The sequence below is a fragment of the Coccidioides posadasii genome, chromosome 4, assembly GCF_018416015.2.
Source record: "Coccidioides posadasii str. Silveira chromosome 4, complete sequence".
NCBI classification, from domain to species: Eukaryota; Fungi; Ascomycota; class Eurotiomycetes; order Onygenales; family Onygenaceae; genus Coccidioides; species Coccidioides posadasii.
In genome coordinates this window covers 1,213,691-1,234,021 of record NC_089410.1, presented here as the reverse complement: position 1 = coordinate 1,234,021, position 20,331 = coordinate 1,213,691, and the positions used below count along the sequence as shown (strand labels likewise).

The window sequence follows — 20,331 nt, the reverse complement described above, 5'->3', positions numbered from 1 at the left end:
GGAGAATCCATCTGGCGCAGAATCTTATGCGATGCGCCCAATTAAACCTCCCGACGCTGACTCTCGGGCTCGGACGGCCTCCGCTAATCTTGCGGCGGAATTCTGCCCCAGAAGCCCCCTCAGCCACACCATGCCACGGGTACCTAGCTGGCTGCTGCTTACTCACTGATCAAACAAGCAAGAACGGCGCATTCCAATTTATGGGCCACGGAGTGGCCGCGAAGTTCAGGTCTTTTAAAACAGTACAGTCCTATCTCTCACAGATAGATCTCATAGCACTGACAACATAACACACCCCCCCCCCTGTTTTCCTCATTTTGGTCAAAAATGTTCTTCATCCTCCGTGCGGGCGGTGGTTTCCATCATTCGTTCGGTCTTATCCCATCCAGCTGATGTTTCCACAAGGTTTTGGTTCGAACCATCCCAGAGCCCATGGCAAAGGGCCTGGAACAGCCGTTGGCTATCCGGTAGGGGGTTGATGAAATCGATGATCTGAGACATACAGTGTGTTATAATCCGGATTAGTTACCACTAAACTCACTCTTTGCTAAGATGCATTTTCTCTGGGCAACTTAAAGCAGAGAATTCATTGTGTCGTTATTGCAGCAAATGCATAGAAAGGTTTTGGATTTACCACCCTTGATTCGCTCATTATAAGAAAGGAATACTCAGAGTTGGGTTCTCACTCAGCTCTCCGGACAGATAATCTAATTACCTACTACTCAGTGAGTTCCAAAGAAGTATCTGCGGACAGGATACTAGCTCTGTTACATGAAATAGTATGATATTGTCGAGCCCTTGGAGGAGTTTGCACCGACTCTGCATGATAAGAGGTTTGATGAGACTGGCCATGATTGGTAATATTTATTGTTGCACTGGAGGCCTTAAATCCTGGTAGAAAATACAGTGTGATCTATATGACATAGTGTGGGGGATAGCACATGGACAGAGCTGGTGGATTATATAGCATAGTGGCGGTATGCATTGAGAGAAATGGGAGTTCTGCCTGTAAAAGGAATTATATGGCTGACCCTCATAGGAAATATATGGATGTGCCCACAACAACAGACAGTAGTGGGTTAGGAGTATATCTCAAGAATGTTAGGATGAGCTTGACCACATCAACAACCCAAACAGCATTTCCTGAAAACATACGGGCCGTTGCCAACACCTCAATACTTAAAAAAATGGGGTTACTTCAACACTCCGGCCCCAAGACAGCTCTGTTTGCGAGAAAATCAGAGATACAGTATCAATACACATATCCAGGACAAATAAAAATGGTGATCGGTTATGGTGCTTAGGCGGTGATCAGTATTTGTGTTCTTCACTTGAGATACTGGCTAGCTCGAGTTCATCAATAGCATCTGCGCTGCCACATCTAGCATAATGATCCATGATGATGGGTTGACCCGATATCTGCTCTGCATCTCTGGCTATTTCCTTCCTTCTCTCTTGAATATCACATCAGTGAAACATATGTGTCAACACACGTGCAGTTTGGGAAGTGTATTGCACATGCCATGTATGAAAACTTTGCCCCATCACGGGTAGCATGTGTGCTAGTTATATTGCTAAAAAAATAAAAAAATAAAGAAAAAAAGAAAAAAAGAAAAAAAAGGTAAATGGGTAAAAGTTGATGAAGTCAGTCTCATCTTGATGTTGTAGGCTCACTGGCAGCTGCAAACTCAACAGCTGATAGAGCAGCCATTTTGCTTAGCTATTCCATAGCATTCCGCCGGGTGTAATCACAATTAGTGGCAAGTTAACTAGCTGGTAGAAAGAAGGGTTCAATCCGCAGCAAATCTCCAAATATGTCCGCAAGTAGTGTATTGCTGCGCTTCCATGTGTCAATTCTTACAATAGGGCTTGTATTTTTGAATCACTCTGCCATGCTTATGATCTAGCACATTGAGCCATAAATCAGACCAAAACGCTCAGGAAGCAGGGAGCACTGAATCGAAAAAAAGTATGCAACTGTTCTTCCGGCCTAAAGACAAAGGTTTGCAGATGATCCTCCACAATGAAGTGCCAATGGGACCCTGTGGGCACAGGAGAATTCGTGATCCGAAGCCGCCCAACAGCAATAATGGTTGATCACTCTGCATACCAGGTGCAATATATTCAAGAACAGGTTCCAAGTTCCCTGCCCCCAGCCGGTTTGGCGAACAATTTGGCAGGCGATAAAAGACATCATTGTCCATCCAATAGAATTGGCTTCTTAATGTAGAAGAACTGTGAGAATTGCGACAACAATTCTTAGGTGGATGTATGACAGAAAAGGTCCCGGCAGAATGAAGTTGAAAATGCTTGGTTGGGTCTAGCGGCATTTCGTGGGTCCGGTCCCTAACCACATTTACCTATGGACGGTTCCACCAACAGTGAAGTTGGCAACCTGCATAAATACCCAGTTTCTCGCTGCATAGTACTTGCGGGCGCTAGATAACGGCAATCAAATGTCAAGCTCCCAGGCAGCCAAGTTCTGGCAAAGATGAAATCATTGCAATGACAGACCAATGTGCACGTCGAAGTCTTGCTTATTTGTCACTTCATTCAACAACAGAGGTCTGATCTCTTCAAAAGACACAAATTGTTTGTTGAATGCCCGCATTTCCGCCAAACAATTAGCATTAAGCGTTAGCTGATAGAAAACAGGGGCAAACTTGCTCCAGCTCTCACTGTCACGTGCGATCTCAAGGCGACTTTTATTTAAAAGAGATTCGTGATTGTGAACTGGCTGATTAAATGTATCCAACTTGGGGTCTGGTCTCGACTCTCGTGGATTTAAATCGGCCGATCTAGCAAATATGTGACCAGCTGGATAGGTATTTATCTAGCCAAGTATAATTTTGATGCCTACGCCACCTTTGGACATGTGTCCGCAAAATGATACTGGAGTTATAAACCGACAATCGCAAAAACGGGTATGGGGATATAATCATTTTCGGGCCTTTTTCCAGGAAAGATAACCCTTTAGTCGAATATTTTTGGCCATCTCGGGGGCTGACTGTTGAGCAACTGAGTGGTACAAAAAAGTTGATATCAATGGTTGGGGTGGAATGATGAAACCACGCTGGAAGGAGAGTTCAAAGGATCTAGAAGAGCTGAAAAGAAGGATAAATCTAATGTTGTCAAGATTTGATCCTCATTCTGGATGTTATTCTAACATTGTTCACCTTCCAATCAGAACCAGCAGCTTCAACATTGCCATAAGGGACACTCCTCGTCGGATTCTGCAGCTTAATTTATCTTGAGGATTATTTATTGTCTTCCGGGATGCCCGTAGGCCTCCATATGAAACCAAGACATCAAGTCTATGATTATCTTCTCAATTTATTCACGAGAGTATTATGGCTTCGGTGCAATAGACAGCGGCTTCATGGCACATCAACGGGGCACTTGGCCACAATTTCGATTATCAGGCTTCTGATTACCGCAGGGAGGCATCGAGAGAAAGTCCTGATCGGTATATTTATCTAGAGTCTGGCCTTCCCAAGGGCAAAGAGCAACGGCCGACACGGAGGCGAATCTTACCCGATCAATGATGGCGTTCCTGAGAGGTGGCCATGCTTGCGCATATAATCCGCAACGCCTAAACAGGGCTGCCACAAAACGACATAGTTTGAGCTTACTACTCCATGAGCTTTTTGCGATAACATATGCCTTTCCGATTGGATTTCCCTGTTTCCTGTGGCTCCATCACTCCAAGGTTCCAGGTTTTCCCAACTTGGTTCCTGATCACTGACGTTATTCATCAGCCATCCTTATCTGAAAGTAGCTTTATATATGGGAGTTGTATATACTTCCATAATGAACCTACATACCTTCTTATATATGTTGCATGAATTGAGGAGCTATTTCTTGGAACCTTATACCGAATAGGATCAAGTGCTGTTTTACTTGACACCATCATGGCGAGTCGTCATACAACCTTCAGGCTTAACACAGGAGAAGATATTCCAGCCATTGGCTTCGGAACGTGGCAGGATGAAAACGCACAGGAGGATGCCGTTCTCACTGCTCTCAGTGCTGGGTACCGGCACATCGACACCGCTGCGGTGTAAGTGCATACAATGCCCCTAGACCTACATAGCCGGAGGCAAGATATTAACAATCAATGGGTCAGATATGGGACAGAGAAAGCTATCGGGAGAGCTCTTGCACGAAGCCGACTATCTCGGGATGAACTCTTTATTACCAGCAAACTGTGGAATAACAAACACCGTCCGGAAGACGTGGAACAGGCAATTGACCAGTCGCTCAAGAACCTAGAAATTGACTACTTGGACTTGTACCTCATGCATTGGCCAGCTGCCTTCGCACCTGGGGATGATATGTTTCCAAAAGATAGCCAAGGGAATTCTAAAACAGTTGATATTGATTATGTCGACGTATGTGTTACACCAGGTATGATATTGGCAAGTTGCGCTAAATATCATACTAGACATACAAAGCGATGGAGAAACTCGTTAAATCCGGAAAGACTAAAGCTATCGGAATTTCAAATTTCTCAAAAGGGGAAATGGAAAGGCTGCTTGAGAGCTGCTCCATAGTGCCGGCCGTAATGCAGATGGAGTTGCATCCATGGCTACAACAAAACGATTTCGTTGAATGGCTCAAAAGCAAAGGCATCCATGTCACGCAATATTCATCCCTTGGAAATCAAAACGAGGTATATTCAGGCCGCGAAAGGTATGGAAGGCTGATTGAGGATCCAACTCTTGCCGCGATTGGGACGAAATACGGCAAAACAGAGGCTCAGGTAGCACTTGGTACGTGGTTTTAGCATACCCTTTTATCAGCCATATGGACCCCTTACTGACAGAGATGTAGCATGGGGAATTAACAAAGGCCACTCTGTTCTCGTTAAGTCGAAGACACCTCATCGCATTCAGCAAAACTTCGAGTCGGATTTTGAACTGAAACAAGAGGACATGAAGGCCATTGAGAATATTGACAAGAAGCTTCGCTTTAATGACTCAAGCGCCGATTTTGGCTATAACTTCTTCGTGGGTTTGGAGGGCAAGGAGAAATAAGCTCTGGATGGCAGATATCAGGAATAACGAGTTATTATGTATCAAGATGTCAGTTATCCGGTTGCCGTGACTAGAGCAACAATTCTTCGAGCCTTGGCACCAATTTGTGTACCAACGATATAAATGAAGCGAGATTGGAACCATGACTCCTTTGCAAATGCAAACGGATATTCGATCCACCGGGCCACAAGCAAGTAAGGGTGTTATTTATGGACTGCTAGGCTTCTCAGGACGCGTCAAGTTTTCCGTCATTCGGTGCCCTGATAATATTGACTGTTACAGCAACTATTATCGAGAGTCCTAACTGTGAAGTTCCAGGACCGAAATGTGTTGAATTGACAGAATCTACTCTCCTAAAGCACAAGTGCATTGCACGCAATGGCAATTTTGTTTTACCTCAATGACCACCGGATATGTCCGTGATCTTATATGACTTGTATCGGTCGTCGGTTGCATCATCCATTTCGTTACAGGGCGTGGGCCATAAATAACACGCTTAAACCTGTATAACTGACAGCTTCTGAAATGTGGAGCAACGGCTCATTCAGAAAATTGGGATTATTCTGCCCAACTTAAGATCTTCCCATCATAGATGGTTTATAACGAGTCTGATAACGCTCCAAGTCGAAGGACCCTTCGTACAGCTCGCTGCTTTCCGGATCACCAGCCCATATAAACACGCGACAACCTTGGGCGACGCTGCCATCGTCTAATTCAACATCACAAACAGTCCATGTATATGCCCTCGTTTCGTAACTCTCTAGCCGCTGAAAGTGATCAAGACTCTCAACGGGGTAGACCCTTCCTTGGATCTCGGAGCCCTTATGTGGTATCAATGTCGGATAGATATGCCACATCTTCATTCTATAGTCTCTCAGCTTAGCAGCCTGAAGCGGTGGGGGAGGCGCTGTGAGACTGAGCACCACCTGGATAACGTCGGTGTCCATGAGGGAGCCGTAAACAAACAGAAGGGTGGGAGAAGACCATGGTTCCGGGGTTCTACCTGGCTCGGCTGATGATGGCATCCTGAGTATCGTTGTTTGTGATAAGCGATTTGACCGTCTGAAACGCGTTGATTCCTGAGTAGCGAACACTGGAGCCGAGCGCTGCTTGTCTTGTCGTTATTGCGCCTCAATCCGATACCCAAAAGAGCTGATTTGGCTGCGAAAGATAGATGACGGACAATCTAAATACTTATTTCAGTTGAATGGCAGGATATTGAGGGAATCAAAGTTAAACTTACCAATGTGAACCTTAGTTGGGTGGCAGATTTGAGTTGAACGGTGTGAAGCTACCTTCTTGAAGCTGGTACGAATGCAAATTCGAGTCGACGTGAAAATGCTCCGCCTGGAGGAGCCACTCTGTATTAGTCAGTTATGTATGTTGCAGATCCAAATTCCACCCTTGCGTTCCTATCAGGACGAGATCAGCTCTGCATAAGTAACTAGTTAGTTACTTTGTAGAAAATGCTCTCAAATCTGGAAAGAGTTTCAGGTTTGACTTCATATTGACGGGACATGAGCCGGCGAGCGCAAACTATAACGGGTTCCCGTGTTTTATTAAGCGCAGGGCGGGAATGCCGAAAGGAAGCAAAGATAACTAAAGTATGGAGTACGGCGGTAGATTGGAAGCGCCGCCTTGACAGCATGTAAAGTTCGACGACAAGATTTCCACACGGCGCCAGAAGCTTGAGGCATCCACTCGTATCCTTGCCCAGGGCTTGGAACATCCTCGAACTTTGTCCTTCACTCACTTCTCATGTATTGACTCGACTACCACCGTCTAACTGCTTCTTGCTGGTGCTTCATTTGACAGAAGCACGGAATACTTTCTTCATCCTTGAACAGATATCCCCGGTTTCCCCGTATTTTAGGATTCCACTCCCTTTCCTGCCAACATATTGACTCCGGTTTACTCGAGCATCGATGCCTTTTTGCCGTTAACAAATGGGACCAAAAGTCTTCCATCGAGTACGTTCCTCCATGAGTTCTACTCGTGACCTACAAGCGCCCTGGGCGAGACCGCTCTCAAAGCGGCTGATAATTTCATATGTCGTGGACTGGATATTCATATTGTCCGTGCTGTTCTTTTTTTCGCTATTCGGCAGACCTTATTCTTTTTGTACTGAATGTCTCGATTAATATCAATTTCACAGGTTCACTGGAGCTTTGGGCCGTATTGTTAAGGTTGCCGAGCCTAACAGGAGACCATTTAGTCTCACCGATCAGAATATATCTTACCCATTCGCTGTTCATGAAAGAGTTCCTGTAGCGACTCTTATGATGGCCAGCCTTCTTGTGCCGGCTGCCGTGATCGCTGTTTTCAGCATGCTTATTGTCCCAGGTCCGGCAGACAAACGCGCCTTCGGCGCGGAGGCATGGCGACGGAAATTCTGGGAGTGGAATGCAGGATGGATGGGCTTGGGTGTGGCGTATGCTGGCGTGTACGCAGCGACGGAAGCGATGAAGGTCATGTTTGGCAAGCCCAGGCCCGACCTACTGGATAGATGCGATCCAGACTTGTCGAATATTGCGGCGCACGTCATCGGAGGCCTGGGTGGTCAGGTTGCTGGTGCCCCTTCGCTCGTGTCTTGGACGATCTGCAGGAATACCACGAAAAGGCTCCTGAAAGATGGATTTGTGAGCTTCCCAAGCGGCCATTCTTCGAGTATGTGAGCGATCAATTGATTTTTTCGTCTAAGATTTGAACGGCTAACCACTGCATTCTTAGTGTCCTTTGCTGGTTTGACGTATCTGTCACTATGGCTTTGTGCTAAGCTGGCTATTACAATTCCGTTCTTGTCAGTCGCATCCCTTCAGGAGGTCGAACAGCCAAACCTCAACAAACCCCCTGTGTCGCTTCGAAACCGGGGTGCAGCACCACCGACTGTTCTGGTTCTTTTAGTTTTTGTGCCTATTGTGGCAGCAACATATATAGCGTCTAGTCGGTGGGCCGATAGCCGCCATTTTGCCTTTGACATCCTCTTCGGTGCTTTGTTAGGCATCGCCTTTGCATGGCTCGGGTTTCGCTTGTATCATCTCCCGTTAAATTCAGGGCAAGGGTGGGCATGGGGTGTGAGGGACAAGAACCGAGCATTTTTTGGAGACATAGACCACACGAGTTACGCAGCTGACAGGGCACTTTCAACCACGAGGAATGCCGGTTCGTTCTCACCGAATTCCGCTGAGAGAAACAGAGACGAATTGTTACCCACGCCGGATGAAAGGCCGAATGGGAGCTCGACTAATGGTTACTGAGCAGAACTTCAGGCGACTGCTTGGCGGGGATGTTTGTTTTGCAGCTTGGAACGAATGTCAATGATCTAGATACCCAATGAAGTAGCTATTCGGACACATATATTACTATAATTCAAACTGCTTTATTATCAACAATGCTCAACTCCTCTTCCTTAGTGCCAACGGCCTTTGGTGCTCAAACGGTGCGAAACGCAGTCACAAAAAAGGTATTCTATACCAGGCATGGAGTATATATGTGCTTTTAAGCATTAACATGCCGACTGGAAGATGTAGATCGCCTTCACCAAGGTTCTAGACCATCCAACAGTCTGTTCTTGAAATCAAAAATATCTAGCGCCTAATATCAGCGGGATAAAAGGGGGAAAAAGGTACGCCCACTTCGCCGCGCCCATGCACTGCATATTTAGTTATCCAAGGGCGTTTGTCGATCTGAACAAACAAAAACGATCACCATACCCATCACCTCCACCCCCCAACCCTCCCTTCATCCCACCTCGCTCTAGCATCCCTCCTAAACTCCAACTTCGCACCTTCACTCCTCAACCGCCTCACCCACTCCACGACTTCTCTCTCCCCGGCAACTCCATGATGCTGCAAGTCCCCATCCAAAAAGCTCTCTTCCACCGCGCGCACGACGGCCTCCTGCTCGGCAATCGCTGCCGCCAGTCTCTGATACAGCGCCTTGGGTGACCAGGGTGCCAGGGCGGCGTCCATTTCCGTTTGTTTTTTGCGCCAGGAGAGCTCGAGGGATTGGTGCTGAAGGAGGAGGGTTTCGGTGGAGGCGCGGAGGGCGGCGAGGTGGGATTCTAGCTCGAGGGCACGAGTGGCGAGGGATTTGTTGGATTCAAGGAGCGTTAGGAGGTGGGTTTGTGCGGAGGGGTAGGAAGGGTGGGTATTTGCGAGGGCGTTGAGGAGGGTGGGATTAGAGAGAATGGATTGGAGATCTTTTGTTCTGCAGGGAAATTGGGTTAGCTTGTGAAGTACGAGATGGTTCAGGGGCGAAGGAAAATTGCTGTTATTTCTTTAGGGCACGTACGATTTGTCTTTGAGGATATCTGGAATCCATCCTTCGTCAAGGCCTGGAGGTTGTTGGAGGTTGCGGGGAGAGAATGGGCGATTGGGCGGAGCGTGACTTGTTGAAATGCTTGCGTCTGCCTGAGACTGTAATGCTTCCTTGGGTGGTGTAGATGGAGCTGGCGATGGAAATTGTTGACCCAAAAGGGGAGTGCCTCTTCTGCTTGCTTCATGACTTATTGGCTTAGGCGGTGGAGGAGGTGGTACTCCTTGTAGTGTTTGAGTGTGTTGCTCGTTGGAAGCGGAATATGGGACCGGTGAGAGTGACATTCTTAAAATGCCAACGGGCAAAACGAAAATCAGTAACAGTATCCCTCAATTGAAGTTCTGGTGATGGGGCTGCGAGTGGCAACGCAGTTGCGGATGCGCAAGGCTACGATTTTAATATGCGCCGGAGGAGCAAACGCGAATAGTTTAACTATGATGTCACCTGACGTTCGCCAGACACGAATAATTCGAGGGCATTCAGACTCGACTGCTTTACAATTTCGGGGCCTTGAGGACGCAATGACTATTTAGGAATAAATAAACCTAGGTATATCTAGTTTGACATCGCTTCTATTTCCTAGGAACGCCGCACTCTGCCAAAGTTGACATGGGACCGAGCCGGGCTCGCTCCGTTTTGAGTTCTCCGCAAATGTTCTTAAACGGTGTAAGCTCGTTATGAGGAGCAAGGTGGGTTTCCAATAAGTCTTATAGCCCTTGGGACGCCTCTTCGCATCTATAGGCGAATGGCAAGCCTTGGAGCGCCAATTTTCAGCTATCAGGGCGATCACTCGTAGGTAGCATGTAAAAAAGCCAGGCGCCGCGATTATTTCGGCATGACTACCATCCAAATTATTGTTGCAATGGTTAAGCACAGGTGGACGTTCTTTGCTTCTGAGACTCATGCCAGCGTTAGGAACGGGATAGCGGGGTATTGCAATTGGGTGATATAGCAACCATATAATATCCATGCGCCACGGAGAATCGCACGCGTGTCATAATATTCAGTCTAACCGCCGCCGAAGGTCCTTTTGTTGAGTTTCCGCATTGACACCCCTAATCGCCTCCGTAACCAGTTCTCGCAGTTCCCGTTGGTTCTCCTCGCTGTGGAAGTTTTCTCTCGACGCAAGCTCCTCTATTCTTCGCTTAAATTCCGGGTCTGGAACATCCGCATCTCCATTGACAGCTGGCTTGGTCATTGTGCCAAAGCTCACGGTGACATTCGGAGGCAGCTGTTGGCCCGGGCGAACAAGGTTTTCGGCGAGGTTGCTCACAGGGGTTCCTTTTAGATATGCTGCAACTTCTGGAAAGGAGTCATCGCCGAGAATGGCCTCTTCTGCCGTTAATCCATCGTGGTTCTTCACAGTCCGATCTACCCCAAGCTCCTCCACCAAGCAACGTGCTATCTCGACAGTCTCGGTAACGAAAAGGCAAGTTTCTCCGTCTTCGTCGGTAAGGTTGACGTTGACTCCAAACTCCTGGACCAAGGAGCGGAGTAACTCTAAGTGTCCGTACGACGCTGCGGCGTGTAAAAGAGAATAGCCATGCTCATCCTGTGCAGACGCGAGCGAAGGGTTCGATCGAAGGAGGGGTATTAAGGACGGGGAATTCTCCGCTGCGAGGATGTACGGGTTGGGAGTTGACATGACTGCGGATGGTTAAATAAACTTCAACAGTCTGTATCACAGCTGATCGTCGAGAATGGCCAGTATTTGCAGCAATGTCAACGCCTGTTTGCCGTCAAAAGAAACGCGAAAAAAGGTAAAAGACTGCAAAGCGGGGAGCTGATTCAAGATTAGCGCTAGCCCACTAAGCTGCACTGCCACTAGCGATGAGTCAGACCTGGCCTCCAGTGTTTTCCGTGTTTGCATTCACAACGACCGACTTTTATTGGCTGGGACCATCGCTTAATCAGCAATGTTTACGCAGCAGTTGAAATCTGAGCTTGAACATGCGGCATCGAAGAGGGACAATCTCGCCGCCACTTAGCTTCGGTTAGGCTGCATTCTGTGACCGGGATCTCCTCATCCGGGCTGCCAGTTCAAGCTTGATACATCGTGAGTCAGATTCGGCTCCTTGTGCCAAAGCTAAGGAGGCTGTATATATAGCGTCCAGGCGACCTTCAACCCCGAGCAGCCCCGCGCAATCCAGCCAGGGACTTCAACAGTAGCGCCTGGAGGACCCCAGCGTTGGCCTTTATAAAACAAACGGAATATATTCCGTATCCAATCTCCATTTTATTTAGCTTTCTGAATCCTCTTCGCCATGGTGCAGCAAGACCCCCACGAAGTCACGCAGTTGATACACTCGCTCCAAGCCGCTCAAGGCCCAAAGAGAGGAGGAAAGTCGTTCTCATGCAAGAAGTCAACTTTTCCCGTTAGCGGGTCGCAAGGCACTACGGTTGATTCCTGGAAATTTCGAGATTGGGATTACAAACGAGACGACCTTCCTACGTACGCCCGTGGCCTCTTCACGACGAGAACCAGGAATGGTACCCCCGAAATTGCTATCCGAGGGTACGACAAATTTTTCAATGTAGATGAGGTGAATCTGACGAAATGGGAAAATATCGAAAAGAATACAATTGGGCCATACGAACTGAGCGTGAAGGAAAATGGCTGCATCATATTCATGTCTGGCCTAGAGGATGGCACGCTTCTGGTGTGTAGCAAGCATTCCACGGGCCCAAGGCAAGACGCCAATCTCAGCCACGCAGTTGCGGGACAAAAATGGGTGAGGCGACATGTCGAATCGGTGGGAAAGACAGAGAGAGAACTGGCGCTTGAGCTAAGAAAAATGAATGCCACCGCTGTGGGAGAATTGTGTGATGACAGCTTCGAGGAGCATGTGTTGGCGTACGATGAACACTCTGCTGGAATATATCTTCACGGAATTAACTATAACGTGCCTTTCTTTGCTACCCTTTCTGGACCTGAAGTGCACAAATTTGCCGACAACTGGGGTTTCAAAAAGGCACAATTTGTGCTTAAGAATGATCTATCCGAAGTGCGAACTTTCTTAGAAGGGTGCGCAGAAACAGGCTCGTGGGGCGGAAGGGATACCGAAGGATTTGTTGTCCGATGCAAAATGCGTGAAGCCCACTCCGGACCCTATGTTGACTGGTTCTTCAAGTATAAATTTGAAGAACCGTATCTCATGTACCGGCAGTGGCGTGAGTGCACTAAAGCGGTCATTTCAGGGAGGCCACCAAGGTACAAAAAGCACGTGAAGATTACAGAGGAATACCTACAATATGCCCGAAGGCAGCTCCAGATGAATCCAAAACTTGGAAGTCTCTATAACCAAAATCATGGTATAATCGCAATGAGAGATGGATTCCTTAAGGAGAGAGGCCTCAAAGGCTCGGATATCATTGCTATGGAAACTGCTGAAGGAGATGTTGCACCTCCTATTTCCCAAAATATTGTCCTTGTCCCTGTGGCTTCTATCGGCTGCGGAAAGACAACCGTTGCTCTTGGACTTGTGAACCTTTTCGGCTGGGGTCACATCCAAAATGACAATATCCAAGGACGAAGGGATCGAGCAAAAAGATTTGTCCATCAAATAAACAACGCACTAATTAACCATAAGGCTGTGATTGCGGACCGCAATAATCACCAAAAGCGTGAAAGAAAGCAAATCATTGAGGATATCCGCTCGATAAACCCTGATGCGCGATTCGTCGCTCTCCATTACGTCCACGAGCCAAAAGGCAGGATGCTAGATGGTATTCGGAACATCACTCGTCAGCGGGTTCTCGAACGCGGGGATAACCACCAGACAATCCGTGCGGATAGCAAAAGTCCTGAGGAAATCATAGGAATTATGGAAGGATTTTTACAGCGTTTCGAGGCAGTGGATACGGAACACGAGCCAGATATCAATTTTGACGAGGTAATTGATCTAGATATTGCAGCGACTTCTCGGGAGAACCTTGAGACTATCGTATCTGCTCTGTACAACGCATATCCAAGACTGTTCGATGGATCAAAGCCGTCTGCGTCTGATTTAGACCTGGCCATCGACGCAGCTATGAAAAACTATACTGTGGATGTCAAGCACGATCTGACCTTTGGTTCCAAAAATCCAAGCCATCGTCAACCGCCTTCTAACTCCGGGCAGAATCAACCGAATACTATAAATGGAAACACGATCGAGAAGCTTTTGAAAAGAATTGAATTCTTCAACATATCTCTTCCACAATCAGAAGTTAATAGCTTAGCCGCCTCTCTATTCCCTCCCAGCACTCCACCAGAGATCTCCAAGCTATACAACCACCTCAAAAATTCCCGGCGCATACAAGCATCCTTCCACGTTACCCTAATTCACAAGGCCTCTGCGAAAGACCGCCCAGATATATGGGACCAGTACAAAGATCTCTACAAGAACGCCCTACAACGACAGCTACAACAGCCCGACGGCCACACGAGAAACCCAACCCCCGCTCTCGGCGCTGCAAGAGTGCGCATTGAACGGCTTGTCTGGAATGACAAGATCATGGCCTTCGTAGCGCGCATTATGCCCGTTGACCACGACGAACGCCTCAACTCACATGTTTCCCGGGACATGGGCTCGTGGGAATGCGCGAACGATATTCCACACGTTACGGTTGGCACTGCGGCTCCGAACATCAAGCCCAAGGAGAGCAACGATCTGTTGAGGCACTGGTTGGAGCACGGGGCGAACGCGGAGACAGGGATCATGGAAGCTGAGATTCCGTCGGTCAAGGTGCTGGAGGGGATTGTGGGGGTTGTTTTGAGTCGTTCTTAGATGCGTTTATCAGGTTGTTTGTTGTGCCATGGGCAAGCTAAGCAAATTGCGATGATACTTCCTCCCTTTGGAATTTAGGATGTAATATGGCTTTTCCCGTATGTGCTTGGTCTCTGGCGCATGTTTTGTTTTGGGGGTTGACGAGGGCGATGAAAAGTGAACGGAGTTTCTTGTTCAGCGCCTCGACGGAGCATACTCGCTCTTGTCTTACTTTGTCTGTTCGAGCCGCGAGAAGCTAAGACAGGTCAAGAGAAACCCAAGTTAGTATGCGAAATTGTCGGTGTCACGAGCTTGATCTCTCGATGGCCTACAGTACGTCCCAACACGAGAAGTTACGATCGCCACACGAGCCCGTTTCAACAGCATGGAAATACATCATCTCTAGACACGGCTTATATGGCATTGTACAACGTATGGAGTATAACAAAGGCATTATTAAATGTCGTCCTAGTCGTTCATCCAGGCTGCCACCCTTCCCGTTCCAACGCGAGTCGCAAGCCTTAAACCCGTGGTGCCCATAGGAAAGTAGCTGACAAGGTACCACACGAGAGCGACAAGTTGGAATATTGAGGATATGAGTGTTAAGAGGGTGGAATGGAGCTAGAGGCGAGGAAGGTTGTCAGATGAGTCACAAAAATGATCAGGGAGAAAAAAAAAAAAAAGGCCTAGGATGAGGAGGGCAGACAGTTGAGAGGGCTACTAAATGCGCCTAGAGAGGAATCAGTGTAGTTGACATCCCCAGAACGGTACGAAGGACCTTGTCGCCGTAAACGCGCAATGGCCGGGATGACGTCATAAGCCCAGGATGTAATGGAACAAGGCACACGTGAAGGTAACACATGTATACGTTGAGGGATGGTGTACCAAGGAGGATGGCAGTAAGGGTGGTGCAAAAGTTGCAGAGATAGCAGGGGATCCACTTACACCAACCGCAAAAAAAAGTGTGAGCCCAATAGACGCGAAGTAAGCAGCAGTAAATGGGAGCCGGGGTCCAGACAGGAGGTGTTTGGCATAAGTCATGGGCCCGAGGAGCACCGCCCAGGACGCAAGAAACAAAACGGAGCCAACGGACCACCTGCACAGCCTGGTTAGAGTGACACTTGACAATCCGGATGAGCATAATTTGAAAACCATCGAGCAATATGGACAGAAGGGTTTAACGGCGATCTAAAATGTAAGGGCCGGGGAAACCATGAAAGAGCTTGCGTGGCCTTTTTAGGGAGAGGGTATACACCATAAAGTCCAAGCTAGAATCTATGGGTATTTATGTCAGGTAGGGCCTTCTGACACCCGGTGCTGATCCCACGTAGTGGATGTCATGATGTAAGGGAACGGTGACGTTTTGGCGCAAAGAGAATAGAAAAGAATCGCTGAAGGTCCTTAGGGAGAGCACTCACAGGATGGCAAATTTGCGTGGAACAAACATCAACGCAGGAAATATAATGAAGCACATGCAAATTGCAAAGCAGACAAGGGCGCCGATATTGAATCCCGCAAATATCAGCATGCGATCCCATCGACTCACTGTAAGCAATGGAAATTAGTAATAGGCGAAGATAAGCCGATGGCCCTTCAAACCGGCAGCATCGCCGCTCAAATGCTCAACAAGCAAGACAAACAAACTCGTGAAACTTGGCAAGACGCAGGAACTGACGGGGAATCACCCGTAGCTCATCATGCATAACGACGATTCCTGAGAAGGGGGGGGCCACGGGACTCACAAGCAAACCACCCTTCCTCTTCTTCTCTTCGTGTGGGAGCTGGTAACGGCGCAGAAGAGCCTTCTGACAGATGAACATAACCACGGCTCGCAAATGGATTTAGGGACTGTAGTTTTGAAAGTATTGGTGTTGAGGACGAGCCATTGGTGGTGGTGGGCTCTGGCGCTCTCCGAGACCAGCCCAGAGAATTCATAGAATCCCGAAAAGACGCCGACGCCATGGTGTAGGAGGATATGCGCCCTCGTTTAATTAGGATTAAAAGGAAGATCTAGCTTGCTGCGCGTTTTCTGGTACCGGCTGGGTGGTTGTGAAGAAACTGCGGAAGAGGTTCCGAGAACCGGCTGGGGCGTAGTCTCAACCCAGGAGAGGCGATGCAGGGAGTTGCGGCATCCACGGAAGCTAACGGGCAGACTCACAGGGGGTTTTGGGTAGTTTCGAGCAGATGATACGCAGCGGAGCCAAGGGTTGTGGGATCACAGGTCAGATGACTCGGTGCCACGAGATAGGATTTCAAACTCGACGATTGGACTCTGGACGCTTCGAGCTTTCCCCTTGCCTAGTTCTGTTCTCGAACTCTGACGTCACTGGTATGCTGGAATATTGTTCTTCGGCCGCGACGATTGCTCGGAGCGCTTCGACGGTGACGGCTTGGACGGGTCGCGCTTGGATCCAGAACGAGGCGGTTTGAAATGGAGGGTGGTCGGGGCGGGGAAGAGGGAGGGTAGTTAGGGCTGTGACAAAAAAGGCTGTACAAAAGGCTAGAGCCCTACTTTGTACATCCACCACCCTGGAGATAAAATGGGTTTAAAGTGTCTATGTCAGATGATCATGGTTAGCTTTCTCGCTTGCTCGGCATGGGGCCAGCGGGAATATAAACCTGGGATGACGAAGAACAAGGAGTTTGCAGAGGAGGGATTGTTTCCCGCAAAAAAATGGTAAAAAAAAAAAAAAAAAAAAAGGAACAAAAGCCTACTGCGAGAACGTTGCATCTGATAGCCGTACCTCTTGTGTTCGATTAACCGAACCAAACGGGCTCACTCTGGTGCTGGTTGCCAGCTCGAGGCCACCTTGATCGCTGGATGCCGGCAGCCTGCGATGTTGGACGTCGGACGTGAGCTTGCTGCTGAGTCATCACGCCGACGTGGCTTGGCGGCGGAAAGCTTCTCCGCACTCGTATGGTAGACTGGTATTCTGGATACAGACAAAAGCCGGAGGTCAAATACGGCTAGAAATAGATCTAGGTTGCGCACAGACCAGACGCGCTAGCCTATCTGGGACTAGGACGGCCCGCTGCCTTGCTCGGTGGAGAAACAGCGCCGGCTCGCAGCTTCACACCCATCGGCATGCATCCCGACACTGGACAGGTCACAGCACGCAGCGATGACCTCCGCGTCGAAAGGCCGCCAAAGGACAGGAGCGAGTGCCATCATAGACGCACCCACGCCTGTTGCATGTCTCCGGTGTGGAGTGGGCTTGCCATCACCGTCACCACAGCCATTCATGTTGGATGAGCAGAGCAATTCTCTGCTTCACCAGTAACGCGCATGAATGTGACTGCCCCAGCCCCCTTTGTGAAACATGAGCTTTTAATCGTTTCCATTCTTTCTTGTTTGCTTGTCGAATAGTAACCACCTCAACGTCTGAAAATAAGTAGGGGTGTGTACTCCGTACGGAGTACTCCCTACCCTGTACTCTGTACGTAGCTCCTTCAAGACTCCGAGTTAATTCTGCTGAGATCCGGGGGGCGTATGCGGGGTAACCAGCGACAGACGTTCAGTGCTATCCGTCGCTCTCGCGTTTCTTTCTCTGGCTATCTTCTTCTTCTCCTTTTTTTTTAAATTTATTATTATAATTTCATTAATTTTTATAATGTTAAAATGTCGACCTCAACTTACAGGCGAATTCTCCTTTTCACCAACGATCATCATTCGCGCAGCCGGCTCTCTTGCATACATCTCAATGCGGTCTTTCGAGATGATCAGATAACATCATAGAGCCCTGGTCAGTCCGAGATTCGTTTTCGGAGAATGGGAACGGGGATACCCATGGTTCATAATAGGTCGATCTCGCGGGAACACCTTATCTAAAAATCATCCCAAACTTTGCGATGCTGCCATGTGTAGCACCACTTTTGCTGTCTCCTCTTGAGTAAACTTCTTGGCTGAGAATTCGATGCGCATAATAACTCCTCCATCTTGATGACCCGCCGGAAGTGGTGGCGATTCAATACGAGGTGCTGCCAAAGTGACGCACAAGAACGTCGCTAGTAACCCATCGCTGTGGCCCCGTAGTATTCAACTTCGAGGTGTCCAGCTAATCTTCTACTTCTATGAATTATATGTCGCTCATCAATGTAGAGCCGTGTTCCCTCCCAGGACCCCCACGAAACACCCACCACCCCTCGCGGCGATATGCCGTCGATATGCTACGGCCTCAAGACAGGCATCGTTGCATTGGAATTCTTCACATTTTGACCCCATGTCGACTCCTTGCGTCGATCATTTTAATACATGGGCTCTGCATAAGATCGAGAACGACAACCACCCCCCTTGCGAGTTTGCCCCGGATATGTCTTCATACCTCCGGAACTTGAACCGCACGCACGCTTTCGTGCGCAAGATCCACCGGGGTCGGAAATATGTGTGTACATTCGGATCATGTTCACCCACATTGTCTGCAGTACTCATGTGTGTCTCGCTGGGAGTACAGTACGGAGTACATGTGTGGGACTTCTTGCCCCACGCCTGGGAGGTGCCTCAGCACACCTGAAAAGGGACCACATTATTCGTCCGTGGCATCTGAATCATCCCACCACCATCATGACGCGATAAATGACTGGCTATTCAATATTGCTCGAGCTTCCCCCCTTACATTATTATTATACAGCTCTATACGGAATAACTTTTTTTTTTTTTTTTAATTTTTTCTTGAGGATGTACCATTAAGCTTTCTGTTCCTCACTTTGCCAACTTTTTTTATGAACGCCTCACCAAGTCACATTGCCCTTCCCACTTAGAAGTTGGCTCGGGTCTGGCGTTGCTAATGCACTTTGGTGCGGTGCTTTTCGCCGACTCGAAACAATGTCTTTCCTCGAGAGCTCAGCTTTACTCAAAAAGTAGCCTTTGGGTTCGCCTCATCGCCCGTCCCACCCAGAATACCGGGGTCCAGAAGCGGAATCAAGATTTCCTTTGGCCTACTCTCTCTTTAGATATAACCTTGTGTAGATAGCTACCAACTTAGCATTTTCACCTTTTTTTTTTTAAAAAAAAAAAAGAAGGTCCACCAACCCGGGGGCTTAAAAAGGTCGTCAGCACTAACCGCGTGGACTGCATGATCAACCCGAGCTGCATGACTATCGTCATCACATATCAAATAGGAGATGCAGGACACCGTCCTCGTAGTCCATAAATGCCCGTCACCCTCGCCCCGATTAAAGCCCCTTGCTTTAATCCCGATTGTTCGAGTCTGACCTGAGCTTTTCCTGCGTGATTCGTCGCTGCGGCTAAAATCGAGTCAGCTCACCAAGTCATTAGTCGGTCTAATCCACCATCTGGTTGGTGGATATTTGCCGTTGTATCACTCACAAGCGCAGGCACCACTTATATCGCGCAGAGCCTTGTTGAAAGGAATTTTCCTCGCTGCCTGCCGATCTCATTTATCGAGTGTTTTCCGCGTCTGTCAACTTGAACCCGTCAACATCGTCAACTTCCGTCACGGCTCTCCTGATACATATTCAACGGCATCGCCAAAGCCTTATCACCACACGATCTCACGCTCTTCTTCCTTATCTTGTCGCTCGATGACCACTTCCCCATATACTGTCTGAGTATTAGGTCGTTTTCATCAAACATAGCTTTCCACTGCGATCTACTCGAAGCCCTCTCACCCTTAATGGAGGACCCGTCCCGGACTCGTAGAGCTTTGAAAATCTTTGAAAGGACTTTGGTTAGTATTTTCGTTTCCTTGATCATGAACTGCTCATTCCATTCGTGTTTGCTTTTCCCACTGTTATTTTTCTCTGCCATTTCGCCAAAGATTACACCACCAGGTGAATCCTGGTTGTTTGCACTCAGCTTCAAAAGTCGCCCTGGGGCGATATCTCCAACTACAGGGACCATGTCCGAGCGCATCCACCCAAGAACCAAACTTTCGTTTCTCGTTGACACTACCTTGCTGGAAATTGATCAAGAGAATCCACCTCTCGGCTTGCTGCTCTGGCTACTCTCTGGCCTGTCATCTGGGTGGGTCAGGGAGAAATTGCTTCGTGTCGCTCTCCCGTCAAGCGCCCCATCGCGAAACGCTCGTCGAACAAAGTTTTTGCCGCCCTTCTCCGCTCTGGGGCGGTGCGCCGGTACATTACAAGACACAACCGCCCGGTAAAATACAGCGTTGTACCGTACCATACCATACCGCCATTCTCCACCGCAACTTTTTCTGCCGTACCCTTGTTTCGTGTCTCTGTGGCCTTCTCCTTCCTCCTCCTGCCAA

General features: G+C 48.4%; 8 protein-coding genes across 8 annotated transcripts; 3 read left to right on the top strand and 5 right to left on the bottom strand.

Moving 5' to 3' along the window:
* The first annotated feature begins 3,836 nt into the window (after window positions 1–3,836).
* D8B26_007314 (uncharacterized protein) lies at window positions 3,837–5,818 on the top strand. The gene is made up of 4 exons (XM_003072131.2): window positions 3,837–4,060; window positions 4,127–4,391; window positions 4,445–4,772; window positions 4,834–5,818. Exons 1-4 carry the CDS (start codon window positions 3,912–3,914, stop codon window positions 5,034–5,036), a joined length of 945 nt encoding a protein of 314 aa, XP_003072177.2. The 5' UTR covers window positions 3,837–3,911; the 3' UTR covers window positions 5,037–5,818.
* D8B26_007313 (uncharacterized protein) lies at window positions 5,609–6,061 on the bottom strand (the record flags this gene model as incomplete). The annotated part of the gene is made up of 1 exon (XM_066125499.1): window positions 5,609–6,061. One exon carries the CDS (start codon window positions 6,059–6,061, stop codon window positions 5,609–5,611), a length of 453 nt encoding a protein of 150 aa, XP_065981582.1.
* A 957-nt stretch (window positions 6,062–7,018) lies between these two features.
* On the top strand, window positions 7,019–8,293 carry D8B26_007312 (uncharacterized protein; the record flags this gene model as incomplete). Its single annotated transcript, XM_003072130.2, has 3 exons — window positions 7,019–7,110; window positions 7,192–7,703; window positions 7,767–8,293. The coding sequence occupies 3 exons, from the start codon at window positions 7,019–7,021 to the stop codon at window positions 8,291–8,293; spliced, it is 1,131 nt and encodes a 376-aa protein (XP_003072176.2).
* Window positions 8,294–8,625: 332 nt separating this feature from the next.
* On the bottom strand, window positions 8,626–9,695 carry D8B26_007311 (uncharacterized protein). The gene is made up of 2 exons (XM_003072129.2): window positions 9,330–9,695; window positions 8,626–9,245 (listed from the first exon to the last, which is right to left on the bottom strand). Exons 1-2 carry the CDS (start codon window positions 9,635–9,637, stop codon window positions 8,753–8,755), a joined length of 801 nt encoding a protein of 266 aa, XP_003072175.1. The 5' UTR covers window positions 9,638–9,695; the 3' UTR covers window positions 8,626–8,752.
* A 474-nt stretch (window positions 9,696–10,169) lies between these two features.
* D8B26_007310 (uncharacterized protein) lies at window positions 10,170–11,061 on the bottom strand. The gene has a single exon (XM_003072128.2). The coding sequence runs from the start codon at window positions 10,996–10,998 to the stop codon at window positions 10,357–10,359; it is 642 nt and encodes a 213-aa protein (XP_003072174.1). The 5' UTR covers window positions 10,999–11,061; the 3' UTR covers window positions 10,170–10,356.
* A 556-nt stretch (window positions 11,062–11,617) lies between these two features.
* Window positions 11,618–14,333, top strand: D8B26_007309 (uncharacterized protein; the record flags this gene model as incomplete). Its single annotated transcript, XM_003072127.2, has 1 exon — window positions 11,618–14,333. The coding sequence occupies one exon, from the start codon at window positions 11,618–11,620 to the stop codon at window positions 14,120–14,122; it is 2,505 nt and encodes an 834-aa protein (XP_003072173.2). The 3' UTR covers window positions 14,123–14,333.
* A 236-nt stretch (window positions 14,334–14,569) lies between these two features.
* SFT2 (protein transport protein sft2) lies at window positions 14,570–16,063 on the bottom strand (the record flags this gene model as incomplete). The annotated part of the gene is made up of 4 exons (XM_003072126.2): window positions 14,570–14,722; window positions 15,047–15,197; window positions 15,520–15,646; window positions 15,844–16,063. The coding sequence occupies 4 exons, from the start codon at window positions 16,061–16,063 to the stop codon at window positions 14,570–14,572; spliced, it is 651 nt and encodes a 216-aa protein (XP_003072172.2).
* Window positions 16,064–19,106: 3,043 nt separating this feature from the next.
* Window positions 19,107–20,147, bottom strand: D8B26_007307 (uncharacterized protein). Its single transcript, XM_066125498.1, has 2 exons — window positions 19,428–20,147; window positions 19,107–19,345 (listed from the first exon to the last, which is right to left on the bottom strand). Exon 1 carries the CDS (start codon window positions 19,971–19,973, stop codon window positions 19,545–19,547), a length of 429 nt encoding a protein of 142 aa, XP_065981581.1. The 5' UTR covers window positions 19,974–20,147; the 3' UTR covers window positions 19,107–19,345; window positions 19,428–19,544.
* Window positions 20,148–20,331: the final 184 nt, after the last annotated feature.

Coding starts and splice junctions, on each gene's coding strand:
- D8B26_007307 (XM_066125498.1), bottom strand. CDS start 19,973: ATGCGCTCGGACATGGTCCCTGTAGTTGGAGATATCGCCCCAGGGCGA.
- D8B26_007311 (XM_003072129.2), bottom strand. CDS start 9,637: ATGTCACTCTCACCGGTCCCATATTCCGCTTCCAACGAGCAACACACT. Junction 9,246..9,329: donor GATATCCTCAAAGACAAATC/GTACGTGCCCTA, acceptor ATTTCCCTGCAG/AACAAAAGATCTCCAATCCA.
- D8B26_007310 (XM_003072128.2), bottom strand. CDS start 10,998: ATGTCAACTCCCAACCCGTACATCCTCGCAGCGGAGAATTCCCCGTCC.
- D8B26_007314 (XM_003072131.2), top strand. CDS start 3,912: ATGGCGAGTCGTCATACAACCTTCAGGCTTAACACAGGAGAAGATATT. Junction 4,061..4,126: donor CACATCGACACCGCTGCGGT/GTAAGTGCATAC, acceptor TCAATGGGTCAG/ATATGGGACAGAGAAAGCTA. Junction 4,773..4,833: donor AGAGGCTCAGGTAGCACTTG/GTACGTGGTTTT, acceptor ACAGAGATGTAG/CATGGGGAATTAACAAAGGC.